This window comes from Pongo pygmaeus, chromosome 11 (assembly GCF_028885625.2).
Source record: "Pongo pygmaeus isolate AG05252 chromosome 11, NHGRI_mPonPyg2-v2.0_pri, whole genome shotgun sequence".
In the NCBI taxonomy this organism is placed as follows: Eukaryota; Metazoa; Chordata; class Mammalia; order Primates; family Hominidae; genus Pongo; species Pongo pygmaeus.
The window spans coordinates 129,984,615-130,003,878 of NC_072384.2; the positions used below are offsets into that span (position 1 = coordinate 129,984,615).

General features: G+C 38.2%; 1 protein-coding gene across 2 annotated transcripts in view; it reads right to left on the reverse strand.

Annotated features, from left to right (window-relative positions):
* Positions 1-19,264, reverse strand: part of DNER (delta/notch like EGF repeat containing) — a 365,518-nt gene that overhangs the window by 33,457 nt on the left and 312,797 nt on the right. For both annotated transcript variants that reach the window (XM_054477662.2, XM_054477663.1), the window contains one exon: positions 18,554-18,667. In XM_054477662.2, the coding sequence (XP_054333637.1) occupies positions 18,554-18,667 (114 nt within the window). The remainder of the gene's footprint in view (positions 1-18,553; positions 18,668-19,264) is intronic.

The following is a 19,264-nucleotide window of genomic DNA, read 5'->3' on the forward strand; positions in this document are numbered from 1 at the left end:
CAGAAAGCTGAAAACTCACAGTTTATGATTATTCTGTAGCCAAGTATTTGAGTGTGTGAGAGTGGACATTTGAGTCTTCTCTGGATAGTTCTAGGACATAGCTGTGCACCCAGCCTGAGTCAATTAGGAGAGGTTACTCCACTTTCCAAATCCCTGGATGTGATTCTGCTTGAAGTTGGGGGACCTGAAGTGCTCAGGAAGAGCATCAGGCCCACCTAAGGAGAGAACTTGTGAGGTCTGGAGTTAGTCTAAATCTGACCTAATCTTTTCTGAGAAATGGTGGCCCAAGAGAAGCTGTCTGTCATTCTCCCATAGGGAAGAATGTGATCTTCAGCTCCTGACCCTGGCTAGACCCAACTTTTCAGGACACCTTTGCGTGCTTCAGAGAGAACCTGATAGAAATTACAAACCAGGGTCCAAAGCCAATGTCACAGTGATTCAAACACCACCTTAGAACAAAGCCATCTTCAAGTGATTTTAAAGTCATCGTTATGAGTCAGTACAAAATGCATACACCTCTTAAATTTAAAGGCACCTCATTAAAGCTGAAGAGAAGAGGATATTTCAAATTGAGGCACTCCCTCTCTCAAAAGTTTGAAAACGAGAAAAAGAAATTTTCAAAATAAGCCTTCCTTTGCTTAGATAAATGCAGAAAGTGATGAGAAAACAAAACTCCTAGCATGGCTATGGTCATGGACTAAAGCATATGGACAAAATCAGATATTTTTGTCCATTTTCAAAAGCAATGTTTCAGTGTACGCTCAAGTGATTACTTCTGGGCTCATTTAATTAGCATTAAATTGCCTTTCTATCTGCTATTGGTTTACCTCACATTTATAAAACCACTTTACGTCACTCAGGCCATTTTAGAGGAGAAATCTCACACTAATATATTCCATGTCTGTTTCATCTCACACTGTTTCTATACCTGGCATCTTACTATTTTATTTTTAAATAAAATCTGTTGAACAAAACATTTACAACTTCTAGATCCTACTAGGTTGATTATAATTCAGTAATATATACGTGAATTTGTTTCCTGTGACAAATATTGTCACTTACATCAATAGAAAAAAACATGAAATTGATTGCCTATTTCAAAGGTTGTCTTTCCATTAATGGGGCAATCACTCTTAGTAGAAACAGTCATAGATTAAACTATTACAAATGGCATTACATGGTAGACTGGTTGAAGAGACATATAATCAAGAACATGCTGAGAAATGTTAAAAGGATGAAATCAAAGACCTTAACAAGTATATATGTCAGTACTACTTTCCAACCATCTAGGAAGATAAGTGTAATTAGAGATATTTACTAAACAATAGCTTTCTTTAGCTGGTAATCTGAACACTGCAAATTCTGAAATGAGATGCTCTGTTACCTTTACAAGAATAGCTACAGAAACAGCCCACATTTCCCTACTGCTGTGGTCTGGCAAAACTCAAAAGCCTCACTCTGCTTCATGACGTCCAATGTCAATGACATATGCTTTTCATTTCCTAAACTCTGTGCAGTCTCAGGGCTATCAGTTCAGTCCATCCAGGCCTGCTCCAGTCCAGAGCTTCTCCAAAAAGGCAAATGCCACATTCAGGAGCCAGGGCAGCCCCTGTGGATGTATTAAATCTTGGATCACTAAGGGGCTCTAACATAGTCAGGAGAAGCCCAAGGTCCCTAGAATTGTCTGTTCGTGGGACCCACTAGATTGGACGGATTTGTTAAGAATGGAGATGGCGGGGAAAAAAATAGGATGAACTCTTTCTGTAGACATTTATCAAATACAGTAGCTAAAATCCAACTAGGGCCAAACCTATCTCATTCTGGTTTTCATCACCATAACTTTCTTAGAGTTACACTGGGGATTAAATGATGCAAATTAACGAAATAAACCCTATGCCAGTTAGGGCCCCACTTAGCTGACAGCTATTTCTGCAACATATGTGCTCTGGCAGAACCCTGGAGTGATGCACAGTTCTCAGATACCTTTGGGTTTATTCTAATGGCCTCTTTTATAGATGAACACTCCAATGCATCTAGTCAAATCAGTTATTCCTTGGGTTTATTCTAATGGCCTCTTTTATAGACAAACCCTCCTACGCATCTAGTTGAATCAGTTATTCCTCAGCTGGCTCTCAGTTTGAGGCCTTTGCTGTGTTCTATGCTGGCTGGCAATAGGAATATGAGGTGACTCAAATGATGGAGCCCCTCAAGGGAATTTTCAACCAGAAGACACCCAAGGATGACTGTTGTTCTCTGCCTTACAATGATCATGCTTTTTGCTATCAGTCTTATGTAAAGTGTTTGAAGATGCACTATGAATTATAGAAAATAAGTTTGGCTTCATTTACGTTTCCCCATATTAACAGCATTATGTTTGTATATGCATTTCAACACCACAACATTCCATTCTCAATCAATATTCATTTTAACTTATTTTATTATAAGAGTTCTTAGTATACAGTATTATCTTTCTTTACTAATAGTTAACTAATAAATCTTTAAGCTTTTGCTGCCCTGAGCCAATTGACTTTTTAGTTGGCTCAATTACTCTTTTTAAATTTGAGTTAAAAAAAAATCATTCTTAAATCACTGTTGTTCTTGAATAACATCTATTGAGACAATACAAAATGAAATTTCTACTTGACTAAGGCTAGCAATCAAGGTCGGAACTTTAAATATTTTATAATTATTTTTTCTTTTTTCTTTTTCTTTTTTTTTTTTTTTTTTTTGAGACAAAAAGCTCACTCTATCACCCAGGCTTGAGTGCAGTGGCACAATCTCGGCTCACTGCAACCTCTGCCTCCCAGGTTCAAGTGATTCTCCTGCCTTAGCCTCCCCAGTAGCTGGGATTACAGGCGTGTGCCACCATGCCCAGTGAATTTTTTGTATTTTTAGTAGAGACGGGGTTTCACCATGTTGCCCAGGCTGATCTTGAACTCCTGACCTCAGGTGATCTGCCCACCACAGCCTCCTGAAGTGCTAGGATTACAGGCATGAGCCACCATGCCCAGCCAAATTTTTTTTTCAATGTACTACCTTCTATGAGGCAATATGTAAGTACAGTGGGTATCACATTTGGTAGTACTTATGTAGATTTACAAGCATACTGATTCTGCCTGCTTTCCTTGGGTAAATTAGGAAATGCAAAAAGACAAAACCATCCAAAGTCACCGCTGTTAGTAAATCCTTGGGTTAACAGAGTCCCCACTAAAAGATATTGATGACAATTACTATAATCATAATATCTAGTATTAAATATATGCCTCCTATGTCCCAGGCACTGACTGGGTGCTTTGACTATAAATCTTTCATATACTTCACTAAGAGTTTATTCAAGATAAAGTGAGTTTTAAAAATTATTTCTAACTTTTTTTATCCTGATGGAATAACTGGACCCTGTCTTGCCTTCCCACTGTAAACAACTAGACAACTAGATTGAAAAAAAAAAAAAAAAACAAAAAATCTATGAAGACATTGGACAACAGGAAGTCCATGACTGTGATTGCTGCAAGAAGGGAAATAAAACAGCTGAGCACCACAATCATTCTGGCTTTCTTCCTGGAATTAATTTAGAACACAGTAGTTTCACTGGCTTGAGGAGACAAAGATCAGAGTGCATGGAGGCCAAGGTAGCTGTAATTTGTAGGAAAGACCACAACACGAGATAGAACCACTCAGAAATTGAGCACCGGAAATCTGCTGCATCCATCCCTTGGGCTGTTGCTGAAGACGTGTGTGTGTATAACTTGAAGCCCGGCAAACAAAATGACAGATGAGCAGTTCCCAAACTCACAGAGGACTGAGAAATATTCAGATTTGCACAACCAGAGTGGAACTATTTCATGGATTACCCAGTACAGTCAGTGAAGCCACAAAAGATCACATCTTAGTAATGGGGCACAACTATCCCTAGAGTAAGGCTACTCTACATTCACCTCCCCAAAATGTACAACAAACCTTGAAAGGATTAATTAGGTCAGCAAGTTACTTACCTGACACAAAAAAAGTCCATTACTTTTTTTAAAAAAGACAATAAAATCCAATCACTCAACAACTTAATCCACAATGACCATTATTCAAACAAAAATTATTAGACATGCAACAAAGTAGGATCACGTGACCCATAACTGCATGAAAATCAGTCAAAAGACACAAATTCAGAAACAACAGATGAGAGCTAGCAGACAAAAAATTTGTTCAAAATGTGAAATAAAATACAAAAAACAATGAACAGAAACATGGAAAATAAAAAACAAGCCCAATGGAACTTTTAGATATGAAAAATACAATATCTGAAATTGTTTTTAGAACTCAATGGTCTTAATAGTAGATTAGTGACTCACACCTGTAATCCCAGCACTCTGGGAGTCCAAGGCGTGCTGATCACCTGAGGTCTGGAGTTTGAGACCAGCCTGGGCAACATGGCGAAACCCCGTCTCTACTAAAAATACAAAAATCAGCCAGGTGTGATGGCACATGCCTATAATCCCAACTATTCAGGAGGCTGAGGCAAGAGAATCTTGAACCAGGGATGCAGAGGTTGCAGTGAGCCGAGATCACGCCACTGTACTCCAGCCTGGTTGACAGAGTGAGACTCCATCTCAAAAAAAATAAAAATAAAAATAAAAAAATAGTAGATTAGACACTGCAGAAGAAAATATTAGTAAAGTTGAAAACAGAACAATAGAAGCTTGACAAACTGAAACTCAGAAAGAAAAAAGACTTTTAAAAAAACTAAGTAGAGGCCAAGCACGATGGCTCACGCCTGTAATCCCAGCACTTTGGGGGCCGAGGTGGGTGGATCATGAGGTCAGGAGATCAAGACCATCCTGGCTAACAGGGTGAAACCCCGTCTCTACTAAAAATACAAAAAATTAGCCGGGCGTGGTGGCGGGCGCCTGTAGTCCCAGCTACTTGGGAGGCTGAGGCAGGAGAATGGCATGAACCCGGAAGGTGGAGCTTGAAGTGAACCGGGATCATGCCACTGCACTCCAGCCTGGGCAACAGAGCAAGACTCCATCTCAAAACAAACAAACAAACAAACAAAAAAAAAACTAAGCAGAGACTCTGACCCATTGGACAATTTTAAGCAGTCTAACATAGATGTACTCAGAATCCTAGAGAAAGGCTATGAGACCAAAAATAATATTTAATAAATTAATGGCTAAAAATTTCCAAGTTTGATGAAAACTGTAACCACAGATTCAAGATGTGCAACAAACCCCAAGCAGGATAAACACAAGAAAACCACACACACACACATCACAGTGCAGAAGCCAAAGCAACTGCATCTTGGATACTGATTAACCCCAGTTCCAGGAACGCCTCTAAGGATTCCAGTTTATGTACTGTTCCTTGTACAAGCACAGATACTTACCATAAATCCTGCCCTTTGGTCAAAACAACCTTGATGTTATTGTACTTCGATTGTCCTGCACATCCCTTCTGAACCACCTCTCCCTCTGTGGATCATAAGCCTTGGGTCCGAAGGGTAATGGTGTAGATGTGGGGATCCGCCATCTTGTTTCCCCACTGCCCAACACACAGACAGGCTTCTCTTCGTAAGTCCCTATTAAACATATCTTTCTGATAAACTGGATATGTCAGCCTCTTTCTTCAGCCTCTCAGCTTCCTCAGACTTTGGGGGCAGGTTTGCAGAGGCCTACAGGAGCTGAGAGACCAAGAAATGGGTAAAGGGAATGAAGCGTCTGTGTGGGTAATCCCAGGTGGCAGCCACTTCTATGTGGAGTGGTGTGGCTCACCTTTTAGACACTTGTGTGTGGGTACAGGGACACCCCAAAAATGCCAGCGTGTTTAGAGTGACTTTTAAGTGGGAGCCATCTGTTGCGCTGCAGTAAGGAAGGATGGCGAGCGGCTACTGCTCTAACATGGCCACTTCTGTGGCCATTGAGGACGGGAGCCCATCTAGCAGCAAAAGCAAAGTAAAATGGCTTGAGGGGGAATTAAAATTAGAAAAGATTTTCTGAAGAGTTCTATTGTCAAACATACATCTGTATTGTTTTAAGGTCTCTGTTCTCTCTCCGTAAAACGTCTCAGTCAAATGAATTGTTTTCTCCATTTACATCTGTCTGTCCCTCCTTCCTCTTGCCACCCTCGATGCCACATGAGGGACCTACAAAAAGGAACTTCTGACAGTCTGGGATCCCTTGGAGACAGAAAATAATCCTCTTTATGGGAGGTACCTCTATTTTTCTTTATGGAACCGCAAGAGTTATAAGCAGACAGATTCCTCTTGGGTCCAAAACATGACTCTCTTTTGTATTGCGTTACCTGATCTGTTTGGCTTTTGGGGGTGCCAGAGATTACTTTGTACCATGAGAGGACTTGCTCTTGCTGTGTGTAATAACTGGCAGTCATAGGTGAGAGATACAGTCTTAGAGGTGGTTGATGGCACTTGGCCGAAAATGATTATTACTACAGGGGGATACTCATTTCTTTGGGAATTTACATAAGAAAACTGTGGTTTGGGTACCTAAAGGCTACAGAAACATGCCCTACTATGGGATAAGACACCCTTTGGGGGATGGGCTGATCACAGAGTGGGCTGATCAGCGTTGAGTTGCCCATCAGCCTCAGGGGCATGTCCTTGCAGTGACGTGCACTGTGGAAGCATTGCACTGTCCAATCCTGTAGTGTTTCCCTCTTTTGGGGGACCCAGGATTCAGTGTAAAATGGGATCCTTGGTTTTGAGGGATCTAAATATTCTGCCTTTTTGCTGTACCTGCTCAAGTGTTCAGCCCTACAAACTGCATGCTTTAAAGGGCTCCATCCTGGGCCTGGCGCAGTGACTCATGCCTGTAATCCCAGCACTTTGGGAGGCTGAGGAGGGGGGGATCACCTGAGGTAAGGAGTTGGAGACTAGCCTGGCCAACATGGTAAAACCCCATCTCTACTGAAACTACAAAAAATTAGCTGGGCGTGGTGGCACACCTGTAATCCCAGTTACTTGGGAGGCTGAGGCAGGAGAATCACTTGAACCGGAGAGGCGGAGGTTGCAGTGAGCAGAGATGGCGCCATTGCACTCCAGCCTGGGTGACAGAGCAATACTCTGATTCAAAAAAAAAGGTTCTACCCTAAAGCCAATAATCTAGATAAGAAACAAACTAAGTGAAAAAGAAGACACTTTTCCTGGCAGTCTTGTTTTCAGGTAACAATGGCAGCCTAAGTTCTCTGCCTTTGAGATGTAAATTTCCTACCTTGTTTCACCTAAGAGTCATGTCTTTGGATTGACAGTCTAAAGGGGGGAAAGAAACTGAAAACTAGCAAATGAAAAATCTTATAAATCTATAAGATCTGCTTCTGTGTGTCTGTATGTCTATGTTTTATATGTGTCATGTGTATGTGATATATCACTACCAAAATACATAAAAGAGCTCTAATTAATTAGCTTACAGAAAAGTAAGTGCTTCAGACAAATATTTTACCAGGAAGATAGAAACCAACTCAAATGCCTTTTAGTTTACATGACTTTAGTAATCTTTGATAACTAAAACTAGTTTCAAGATTTTTTCAGTAATTTAAGAGTTAAAGAGTTAAAATACTAGTTAATATGGAAAAGTAATATCACCTAGTTTAGAGGCTGTTTAAAGTTTGTTTCAAAGTGAAGGAAAAAAATGATATAGGTAAAACTAAGTGGACAGAAACAGAAAGAATAAAAGGGTGAGGAATGAGGAATTTTTGATTCCACAGTGGTCATGTGGTCACCACCTAAGGTATGGAGCCCATCTGTGCTGTACTCAGTTGCTAAAGGTAAAAGTTACCAATGGAACTTAGGAATTTAACTCCAGGGGAGGTGGTTCACTGGATGTGTAAGAAAATGCAAACTAATAAGGAAAAAGTGAAATATTAAACCCCTTGGTAATTGTTATCTATAATAGCTAAAATAAAAGTAAAAGAGAGTGATGGTTGAGCCTTGAGGCTGAACCAACCTCAGATGTGGGTCTGTCTGAGCATAGGTCACTAGCCTCAAAGCAACCCACAAAGGGGAAAATGATGCCAGGGCAACAAAAAGTACCTCTGAGACTCTGGTTACCAAGAGGGTAGTCAATGTGAGGGAAGGGCAAAACCAAGTAACTACTGAAATCAGAAGGTCTAGTGTGAAGGAATTGTGCTATTTTGTAGGTAGGTATTATTACCTTCCTCAGACTTTGGTGGTGGGTTTGCATAGACCTGCCCACCGTGGAACAAACAGATACATCACAATCAACTTGCTAAAACCTAGCAATAAAGGAAAACTCCTAAAAACAGCCAGAGTGAGAGTTCTGCTTTTGGAAAGATGGAGCAGATATATTTTCCCTATCCCTCCCACCAAATACAAGTAAAAACCCTAGACATTGTACTTAAAATAAACATAAGAAAATTCCAAGAAGTTGAGAGAAAGAGACAGACTGGCTAGTAATCTCCGGACCCAAGGAACAACATGATTGTGAGCTCTCTAAGTTTTCTTTTGACCTCATATATTCCAGATTAGGTGCTGGAGAAGGCAGCAACCCGGAAATGTCAAAAGATGAAGAAAACAAAACTCCCACGAAAGCCTGTTCTCTGTAACCAAAGAACCAAGATAGGGGCAGCCTAGCAAGAGAAAAAATTATAGATAATAACTGCTCCACTCCAGCCAAACACTACCAAAAACAAAACAAAACAAAACAAAAAACTGCAAGTCCCCTCACCCATGCCACCAAAGGCTGAGTGGAGTGGAGAGCATGGACTTCCACCCTCCAAAGCACCTCAGCCACCCAACAATAACAGAATGCACAATCTTTTCAAGTACCCACAAAACATATGCCAATATAAACCATATTCTGGGCTATGAAACAACCTCAACAAATTTAGGAGAGTTGAAATCATAGTGTTCTCTCACCATAATTAAATCAAACTAGGTATCTATGATAAAAAGTAACAGGAAAACCTCAAAACACTTGAAAAATAAACAACATGCTTATAAGTAATCTATGGATCAAAGAGGAAATCTAAAGGGACATTAAAAATAAAAATTAAATTGACTGAAAATGAAAATACAACATAAACTTTGTGGGATACAGCCAAAGCAGCACTGAGGGGGAAATTTATAGCACTAAAATGCATGCATTAGCTGTGAGAAAAAGCCTATATCAATACTCTAAGATCTCACCCAAAAAACCTAGAAAGAAAGAACAAAAGCAAATTAAGCCCAAAGCAAAAAGAAGGAAGAAAATAATAGACATAAGAGAAGAAATCAATGAAATTGAAAACAAAAACAATAGAGAAAATGAATGCAACAAAAAGCTATTTATTAAAAAGATTAACAAAATTGACAAAACTCTAGCAAGATTGACAAAGGAAAAAAGAGAAAGACACAAATTACCAATATCATAAATAAAGCAGAAAATATCACTAAAGACTGCAGATGTCAAAAGGATAATATAGAAATACTATATTACAATTCCACAGGTAAATTTAACAACTTAAAAAATGCACTACTTCCTCAAAAAAAATCACAACTCATCAAATATAAAGTAGATGATTTAAATACTTTTATAACTATTGAGACTTTAAACTTTAAAACTCCCCAAAAAGAAATCTCAGGTCCAAATGCTTTCACTGGTAAATTCTATCAACTATTTAAAGAAGAATTAATAGCAAATTGATACAATCGGTTGCAGAAAATGGAATACAAAAGAACACTTCGCAACTTATTCCAAGAAGCTAGTTTTACTTCAATACCAAAACTAGACAAATACATAATAATTTTTTTAAAAAAAGAAAGAAAACTATTTTATGTCTATGTTCATGGTAAATACTTGTTTCTCACAAAACACAAAATTGTTTTCTTTCTTTTTTAAAACAACAACTTGAGAAACAACTTGTTTCTCATGACTATAGATACAAAAATTCTGAACAAAATATTAGAAAATAGAATTTAGCAAAGTATTATATAAAATGAGTTATATACTATGACCAGGTGGTATACTCCAGGCATGCAAGACTAATTCAATATTTGAAAATCAACGAAGCATATTAACAAGCTAAAGAAAAAAATCACATGATCATATCAATCCATTGACAAAATTCAATACCAATTTATGGTTAAAGTTATCAGCAAACCAGGAATAGAGAGGAACTTCCTCAATTTGATAAACAACATCTAAAAAAACACTACAGCTGACATTATCATTAATGGTGAAAGACTGAATGCTTTTCCCCTCATGTTGAAAACAAAGCAAAGATGTCTGCTCTTACTGAAACTAGTGTTAGAAGTTCTGGCTAGTGAGACAAGACAAAAAATAAAATTTATACCTATCAGAAAGGAAGAAATAAAACTGCCACTCTTTTCAGATGGCATCATTATTTATGTAGAAAATCCCAAGAAATCTACAAAAAAAAAAAAAAAATCCTAAAACTAGTAAGTTCAGCAGTCACAGGATACAATTTAAACATACAAAAATCATTTATATTTCTATATACTAGCAATGAACAATTCTATTTACAATCACTAAAAATACCCCCCCACACACACACACGCGCGTATATACATACATACTTGGATACTTGGATATACATGTACAGGGAAAAAATGTTGATGAAAAAAATCAAAGATCTAAATAAGTGGAGAGTCACACTGTGTTCATGAATTGGAAGACTCCAAATAGTAAAGATATTGATTCTTCCCCAAATTGATATACTGGTTTATTGTAATTCCTTAGCAAAATCTTTTGTAGGTATAGACAAGATTATTGTAAAATTTATATGAAAAGACTAAGGATCTAGAATAGTTATAACAGTTCTGGAAAAAAAATAAGGTGACAGGAATTATTCTGCCCAATTTCAATAGTTATTATGAAACTACAGTTGTTATTACATTATAAAGGTGGAGGAATAGACACATAAATCAATGAAAAAGAAGAGCCCAAAATAGACCCACATAATATGGCCAACTGATTTTTGATGAAAGTTCAAAAGCAATTCAATGAAGAAAAGATAGCCTTTTCAGCTAATGATGCTTGAAAAATTATACTTACATAAGCAAATGTAAATAAAACAGCCTCCTCTAGTTAGAAGATTCAGGAAAGAATGCAAACTGTGAGAAAAGATTCTAACTATATTACAAATGTATGGAACAACCTCACAAAGGGGTCTGGGGGGGAGCTGACCTAAGTGACTTTGGAAATGGGTAGCATTGATAAGACTAAATGCAAAATAAGTGGTACATAAACACGATACTCTAGTTCATAAAGTTGTTTCCCACAAGGGTATAAGCTAACAATTCTGATACTGCTTATACCTGGATACTGAAATTGAACAATTAAGTAAATAAATGATGGATGATGAAAGGCAGTATTTGGTTGTTGGTGTGAAGGGTTTACAAATAAGCAAGGGGAGAAGGCTAGAACCATTCATGCTGTAATAAACTAGAGTTGGAGACATCACTGTGAATTCATGTTTAGCTTAATATAGACAAAGATAACTACATTATGCAATATTTATGGATAAGCACATGTCCATGGGTTAGTATACACATGTACTTCCTCACTTTGTCAGCTGAGAGGACCTAAAAGCAATGATATCCCAGTAGAAACAAGCACAGCTTAGCACCCAAATCTTGGTTTTAATACTATTCTCCAAATAAAAACCAGAGATCCTTAGAGAAATGAATGACTCTAGAACTGGAGCAGGAAATACACAAGATGAGGCTGAAGCATCTTGCAGTGCCAGAAGGTATATATGTTTTAAAAAACAAAACAAAAGATTACCCACAAAACAAAAAATTAACCACATTAATGGGGATGTGGCAAAGAGGTATAAGAGACAACTGAAAGAACTCCCAATGGCCAAAGGTGGAACATTTTGAGCAACAAAATAAATTTTAAAAGTATTGGATTATAACCTAAAGTATAAAATAAATATCCATGAACCCATAAATAAATGATTAAATAAATACACAAATGGAGGAGAATAAACAAATCTTTCATCCAGAAGAATTCCAAATAATTCATGTAGCTACTTTACCCTTAAAAGAGCAAGAGCATAACTCCCCTCTTGATAAGTGTGGACTACACAACACTTTCTTTGGAAGGAAGTCACTTCCTCCCAAACAGTTAAGTATGGAAAGGGAGAGAAAGAGTAACATTATAGTAGAGAGACTTGACAAAAACTACCTCAGCTAAGTGATCAACATCAACGTCAATGATCATAAATCTCATTGACAGTATGTAGCCTTGATGTGATGTGATATGATTAGAAAATGGACAAAAGACAGAAAGAAACATTTCTTCACAGGATATGCAGATATCAAATAAGCACATGAAAAGATGCTCAGCATCATTTATCATTAGGGGAATTCAAACTGAAACCCCAATGAGCTATCATTTTACCCCTATCAGAATGGCCCAAATAAAAAATAGTGACAACACCAAATGCTGGCAAGGATGCAGAGAAACTGAATCACTCAGACATTGTTGGTGGGGAATATAAAATGCATAAGCCACTCTGGAAACACTTTGGCTCTTTTTATAAAACTAAGCATGCAACTACCATATGACCCAGCAATTGAATTTCTGGGCAATTGTCCCAGAAAAATGAAAATTTATGTTCACACATAAACCTATATATGACAGTTTACACCACCTTTTTTGTAATAGCTGAAAACTGAAAACAATCCAGATTCCTTTCAACAGGGGACTGGTTAAACAAACCCTGGGACATCCATACTTTGGAATACTGCTCAGCAATAAAAAGGGAGAAACCATTGACCCAAAATAACCTGGATGCATCTCCAAAGAATCATGCTGAGTGGAAAAAAAAAATCAATCTCAAAAGGCTACACACTATATGATTCCATTTATGCAATATTCTTGAAATTACAAAAATGCAAAATACACTAGTGGTTTCCAGGAATTAAAGACAGTTGTGGCGCAAGGGAAAAGGGTATTGCTATAAAAGGGCAAATGAGGAGTCCCTGTGATGATGAAAATGCTCTGTATCCTGACTATATCCACGTCAGTATCCTTTCATAACCAGTATCCTGGTTATGAAATTGTACTGTAGTTTTACAATATGTTATCATTGGAGGAAACTGGGTGAAGCTTACATTGGATCTCTATTACTACTTGCAACTGCAGGTAAAACTTCAATAATCTCAAACTAAAATTTTGAAAAACTAGCCAGAGAAAAATAGACCCATATATAATCAATTGTTTTCTAACAAATGTAGCAATGAAATCCAATAGGGAAAAGACTGTATTTTCAATAAGATGCTGGACTAACTGGATGTTTACATGGGAAAAATATTTTCCATCCTTAAGTCACACTGTACACAAAAATTAACTCAAAACAGACTCTACACCTAAACTTAAAAGCAGACCTATTTTAAAAACACTTTAGAAGAAAACATTGGATAAAATTTCACCATCTTGAAGTATACAAAGATTTACTTAAAAGAAAAAAAATTGATAAATTAGACCAATTGCCAAAATTGAAAACTTTATCCCCAAAAGATACCATTAAAAAAATGCATGGATGAGCAAAATGTATACCTGACAAAGAATTTGTATCCAGAATGTGTAAAGAACTCTTTGAAATCAATAATATGACAAACAACCAAAATTTTTTAAATGGGCAGATTATTTGAAAAGATAATTCACAAATAAAGACATATGAAGAGCAAATAACCACAAGAAAGATGCTGAGCATCAAAGAAATTCAATGAAAATGTCAATGAAATTAAAGCACTGATGGTATTTTACCATAAAAATTGAACTAGAAATTGTAATATTCTATTGTGAACCGAAAGACAAATATCAAAAAATAGTTGAGTTAAAAGACAGAGAGAAAGATATAGTAACATCATTCCACCTTTAATAATGCACAAGGATTTCCTGCTCTGGTGAGAAAGGAATGGGTCACTGGTGTCCCAGCTGTTCAAATGACAATGTCAATGGGCTTGGAAGAATCTTTGGCTTCCCTGTTGAAGTGCGGTAACCTCATGTCCAGTCTATGGTTTCAGGTAAAAAAATAGAGCAAGTCCTAGAGAATTAATGTTGCATCAGGGTATCTTTCCTTCCATCCACTGGTCCTCAGCCAGATAATTCCAAGGGGGCAGAATTGCAAAGCTTCAGCGACAAGAGTGGTCCCAAAGTAAGACAGTAACTGAAGGGTGGACAGGCCCTAGGCCAGGACAGTGGGCCTTATGGAGAGAGCTGTGTAGAAGGAATGAAATGCTTGAAGAGCAGGGAGGCTCTCTGTTCAGATGACTGGAGGAAGCATATTTTCAGCCAGAAGCCTAAGTTCAGCAAGAGAGGACAGAGTCCTTCACCTACCACACCCTAGACTTTATCTGATAGCCTAAGAAAGCCAGTTTAATATGGTAAATATGACGTTGGATTGAGTATCTAATTATATAGCAATGATTTGCCCGATTCACTCCACTCGGTCAAGCAGAGAGTTTTTGAACACTCAGTAGCTGGCCAAGTGTAACTTCTGCTAAACCTCAGGTACAATGAAAGAGTATTTGATTCCAATGTAGCTCAATCTCAAGAGCAGAAGCACCATACTCCTTGTATGGAAGCAGTTAATATTTTATCAGCCTCTCCTGTGGAACACTAGTTCTCAGGAACAATAGATTCTCTTTAAGGAAAAAAATGGTTCTATGATCAAATAGATTTGAAAGATAAAAGCAAATGTGATTCTTTACTGTAAGACCTCTGAGAACCTTGAGCACACAGACATCCTTTATGAATCTGCACGTGGGATATATCATGTCCCACATTTATTTGGCCACAGAACACTTTTTTCCATGGAGCATCTCCTGGGACCAGTTTTCTGTTAAACGCATTAACAGCACAACCCCTAAATGACTTTAGGAACTGTTCTATGGTCCTCTGTAGGCTGAAAAACTACCAGGGCTGAACAGAATAGACCACTTGTTTTCAAAAAACAGTTAGAATGATGTTTAAACCTACTTCAGTGAGTCCCACTGTGCCCTGAGATCAGGGTGGGTCTCATGAAAAAATGCCTAGGGGTGAGATTGATGGTGGGGTATATATGGGTATGGTGGGTGTAGGGGTAAAGGGATGAGCAGAGGGGGCTGAGAGGCAAGAGATGGAGGAAAGGCACCTTACTGAGAAGAGCCTGACATGGTATGTTCAGTTATGCAGCAGGCAGAGGGCCCAGGACAAGGCTGGAAAGGCTGGATGGGGCCAGACCACTCAGGTCTTAAAGATTATGTTAAGGACTTTGATCTTTTTCCTAAGGACAATAAAATGCCAATAGGTGTTTTAGGTAAAGAGTGATAAGATTAGATGATCATGTGTAAGGTCTCTGCAGTATGAAAAATGGATTAGGAGTCAGGAGGAGTAGGTGTGAGGAGACTAGATAGGAGGGCTTGTAGTAGTGCAGGTTGGAAGTGAAGGCAGCATGGTGCTGACTCTGCAAAGAAGCGAAAAGATCTAAGAGGTTTTTAGGGGTCCTTGGTAGTTGGATGGAGGTAAGAGGGAAAAAGAGGAAGGTATATTAGTCTGTTCTCACACAGCTATGAAGATACTATCCAAGACTGGGTAATTTAGAAAGGAAAGAGGTTTAACTGACTCACAGTTCTACGTGGCTGGGGAGGCCTCGGAAAACTTACAATCATGGCAGAAGGCACCTCTTCACAGGGCGGCAGGAGACAGAATGAGAGCCAGCAGGGGAAATGCCAGCTACTTATAAAACCATCAGATCTCATGAACTCACTGAGTATCATGAGAACAGCATGAAGGAAACTGCCCCCACGATCCAATTACCTCCACCTGGCCTCTCCCTTGACATGTGGGGATTATGGGGATTCCAATTCAAGATGAGATTTGGGTGGGAACACAAAGCTTAGCCATATCAGATGGTGACAAAGCTTAGCCATATCAGACGGTATCAAAATGGTTACCCAGTTTCTGGCCAGAGTGACTGGGAGTGATGGTAATGCCATTTGATGAGCTAGCAGATATTTAAAGAAGGAAAGGAGAAGAAGATCTGAGTTTGGGGTGTCTTTGAGATTTTCAAGATATATGTGGAGTAGATAGTTGGAGTTTTGCTAAATATTCTGGAGAAAACATGACATTTTCTCATAAAATACTGAAGTAAATTTCAAATGCATTAGAGACTTAAATGCATAAAATTAATTCATACATGATTAGCATAATAGAGGAGAATATTTCTAAAATCTTGATATATAGAATCTTTCCAGCATGAAACACAAAAAGAAATCAAGACCTCAATATGTAATTATGTAAAACTAAAATTTAACATATGGAAAACAAAATACTTTGTCCACATTTAAAAGGCAAATGACAGTGGAAAAATATGTGTAACCTATGGCAGATAAACTGTTATGTACTTAAAATAAAGGGCTATTTCAAATCAAGAAGAGTAAAGATTAGCATGAATGGTCTCATAAAAAATCAGACAAAGGATATGAATAGAGAGTTCATAAAGGAAGAAACACAACCAGAAACATATTTAAGAAGTGTTCAACCTTACTAGAAGTCTAAGATCTACAAATTTCAACAACACTAAAATGGTATTTTTGACCACTAGAATGACAATTCTCAGTATTTGTGTCAAGACAAGGAAATAAATGCTCCTGTGCACTTTTGGTAGGAGAAAATATCGGTTCAATGTTTGTTTGTTTTTCTCCTCTTAGAGAGTAATATTGAAATATGTATGTATTCTCCTGGACTGTGGGATTCTATTTCTGCAAAATTATACTAAAAATAATAAGATAAGTACACAAAGATGTAAATACAAGAAGATTCCTTGTAATGTCGTTTATTAATGGGGAAAAGTTCTCGACTGTCCAAAAGTTGAATTGTGGATGGAACTTTTAAAAAATCATAATATTTCATATAATGGACTATAGGGCAGCCACTAAAATTAAAACAGAAGCTATTCCTTGATGTAAAAACACATTTATGATATACATATATTTTTAAGTAAAAAGTAAATTATAAAATAGTATGAGCAGTATGACTCCTTTTATATTCAAATATGTATGCATATACACTATACACTATATACTACACACACACAGACCTTCAGGAAAATCTCTGGATATCAGAATGTATCAAAATCTTAATAACAGTTACCTCCTAGCAGAGCAATTTTCAGTGGTAGGATTTTTTTTCCATAGTCCTATATTTTCTAATTTTCCTTCTATGCTTTTTTTACTCATGGGATAAGAATATCTGGGGAAAAAAAAAACCCAGGATGCCTCCCCTAATATTATTTTTGCCTCCACTGGTGAGTATAAATGTCTGCGTGTGTTTATAAGCAAAACAAAGCCATCTGCGAATCATTTTTGGAGTGAGCCCACTTCTCAGTCCCAAGAAAAGCCAAAAGGAAAACATAGGCTGTGACACTGATAAATAGAAGGAAAATCAGAAGTTGCTTTTCCTCCACTTCGGCTTTTGTCACCTTCACCAGTAGCACAGATGAGGCTCCCCTGGGATGGCTTAGGGACCAAGGCTCTGTGAAATTCTCCAGGGCTTGGGAGGTGGCCACAGTGGCTCAGCAGGGGAGAGGTGGACACAGCTCCAGCCAATGATAACATATGTTTTTCTTTGGCTTCAGAGCCCACTTTCTTCTGTGGGTACTTGATGTGTCATCCTCTTCCAATTTGCAATCCAGAGTGATCCTTAAGCTTTTGTTGGTTGAGCAAAACTCTAAAAACATAGACTTTGTCTTACTCTCTATATTTCAAGATCCCTGGGTTCTGTTGGAAAAGCAGGGGATGGAACATTTTGTCTCCGGTGGTTTAGTTTCTTTTACCTGTACTTTCTCTGCCTACATGTCCCAAAGCCTGGGGAACAGAAAGTTCAAAGCCTGAAAGATAAATTAATCAATAGCAAATGTTTTCTAAGTCTCCAAAAGAATCTGATAAACATTTGAGAGGCTACGCTCAGCACATACACGTACAAACCACATTTCACATCTGTTTTTGGAGATTCACAAAGTCCTTGAAGCTCATAAGGGGGTGACTTTGAGAAGGACCCCAAGTTAGGCTGGAATCCCCAATCTAGAAGTGGCTCCTCCTGCTCGGTGTTCAGTGGCCACCAAGGTTTCTGGAGAAGCCAGTCCTGCCCTGCCAATCTCGCCTCCCATCCCACTCTCCCTTGGCACTTTTACATCTTGTAATAAAAATAAATATGGCAGCTGAAAGCAGCATCTACAGAAGACACACCCCTTCCTTCTTTCCATCTTCTGACTTTCACTAACCCATCACCTTTCTCAAGTGTTCATGTAATGGCTCATTTCTCATGTTTCATAGTCCTAGCCTGCGAAACGTACAGTAATGATAGTCTTTGTAAGTCTAGACACCAAACAACCATCTCAGAAAAGCCTCATTTAATGAGGCTCACACGATGGCTTGTTTTAAAATAGATCTTCATCCAAGCCATGCCTCCTTACATTTTGTAATGGTGTTTATATTTTGCAATATTTTATTCATGATGGATTTGGGTTTTTTTAACATCTACAATCTTGGGCACTTTGTGGTAAATTTGAAAACTCAGTCCATGGAATCACTTGCCTGTAAACCCGGGTGCACAGATGCACGTGCCATTCAGGCCGTCGCTGTCACAGGTGGCTCCATTCAGACAGCTGACGTTAGCACAGGGATCCTTGTACAATTCACAGTGTGTTCCTGCAGAGAAACAAGCAAAACAGGATGACTCATCCAGGACTCTCTAGCTCCCATGGCCTCTGAAAGCAAAGTCGGAACTCTCTGGAACAATGCGAGGGAGATTTCCAGCGTGGGTGTGTGTGGGTGAGTGTATACACACATGCCCACTCATGATTTTAGATTGTTGTAAAAACTTGCCTTATGAGAAAGTAACATATTCGATCACTGTTCATAGGTCCCACCATAGTCTTTTATCTGTACTTTCTCTGCCTACGTGTCCCAAAGCCTGGGGAACAGCAAGTTAAAAGCCTGAAAGATAAATTAATCAATAGTAAATGCTTTATAAGTCTCCAAAAGAAACAGAAAATATCTAGATGGCCTTGATAAAATATAATACTAGCAACTTGAAAGTGAAGATTTGGAATCAGATATTTCAGTGAGTCCCAGTTCTACTTTGAAGAACTGCAGGGAGAGGGGAAGCTGCGTGATACTTAGACTTCATTCTCAAAGAGATCACTGCATGCTCTATGTCTCATTTATTCCTCACAACAACACTATGAGACAATTATCCTTATTCCCCCATTTTACAGATGAGGAAACTGAGGAAAGAGTCGAAGA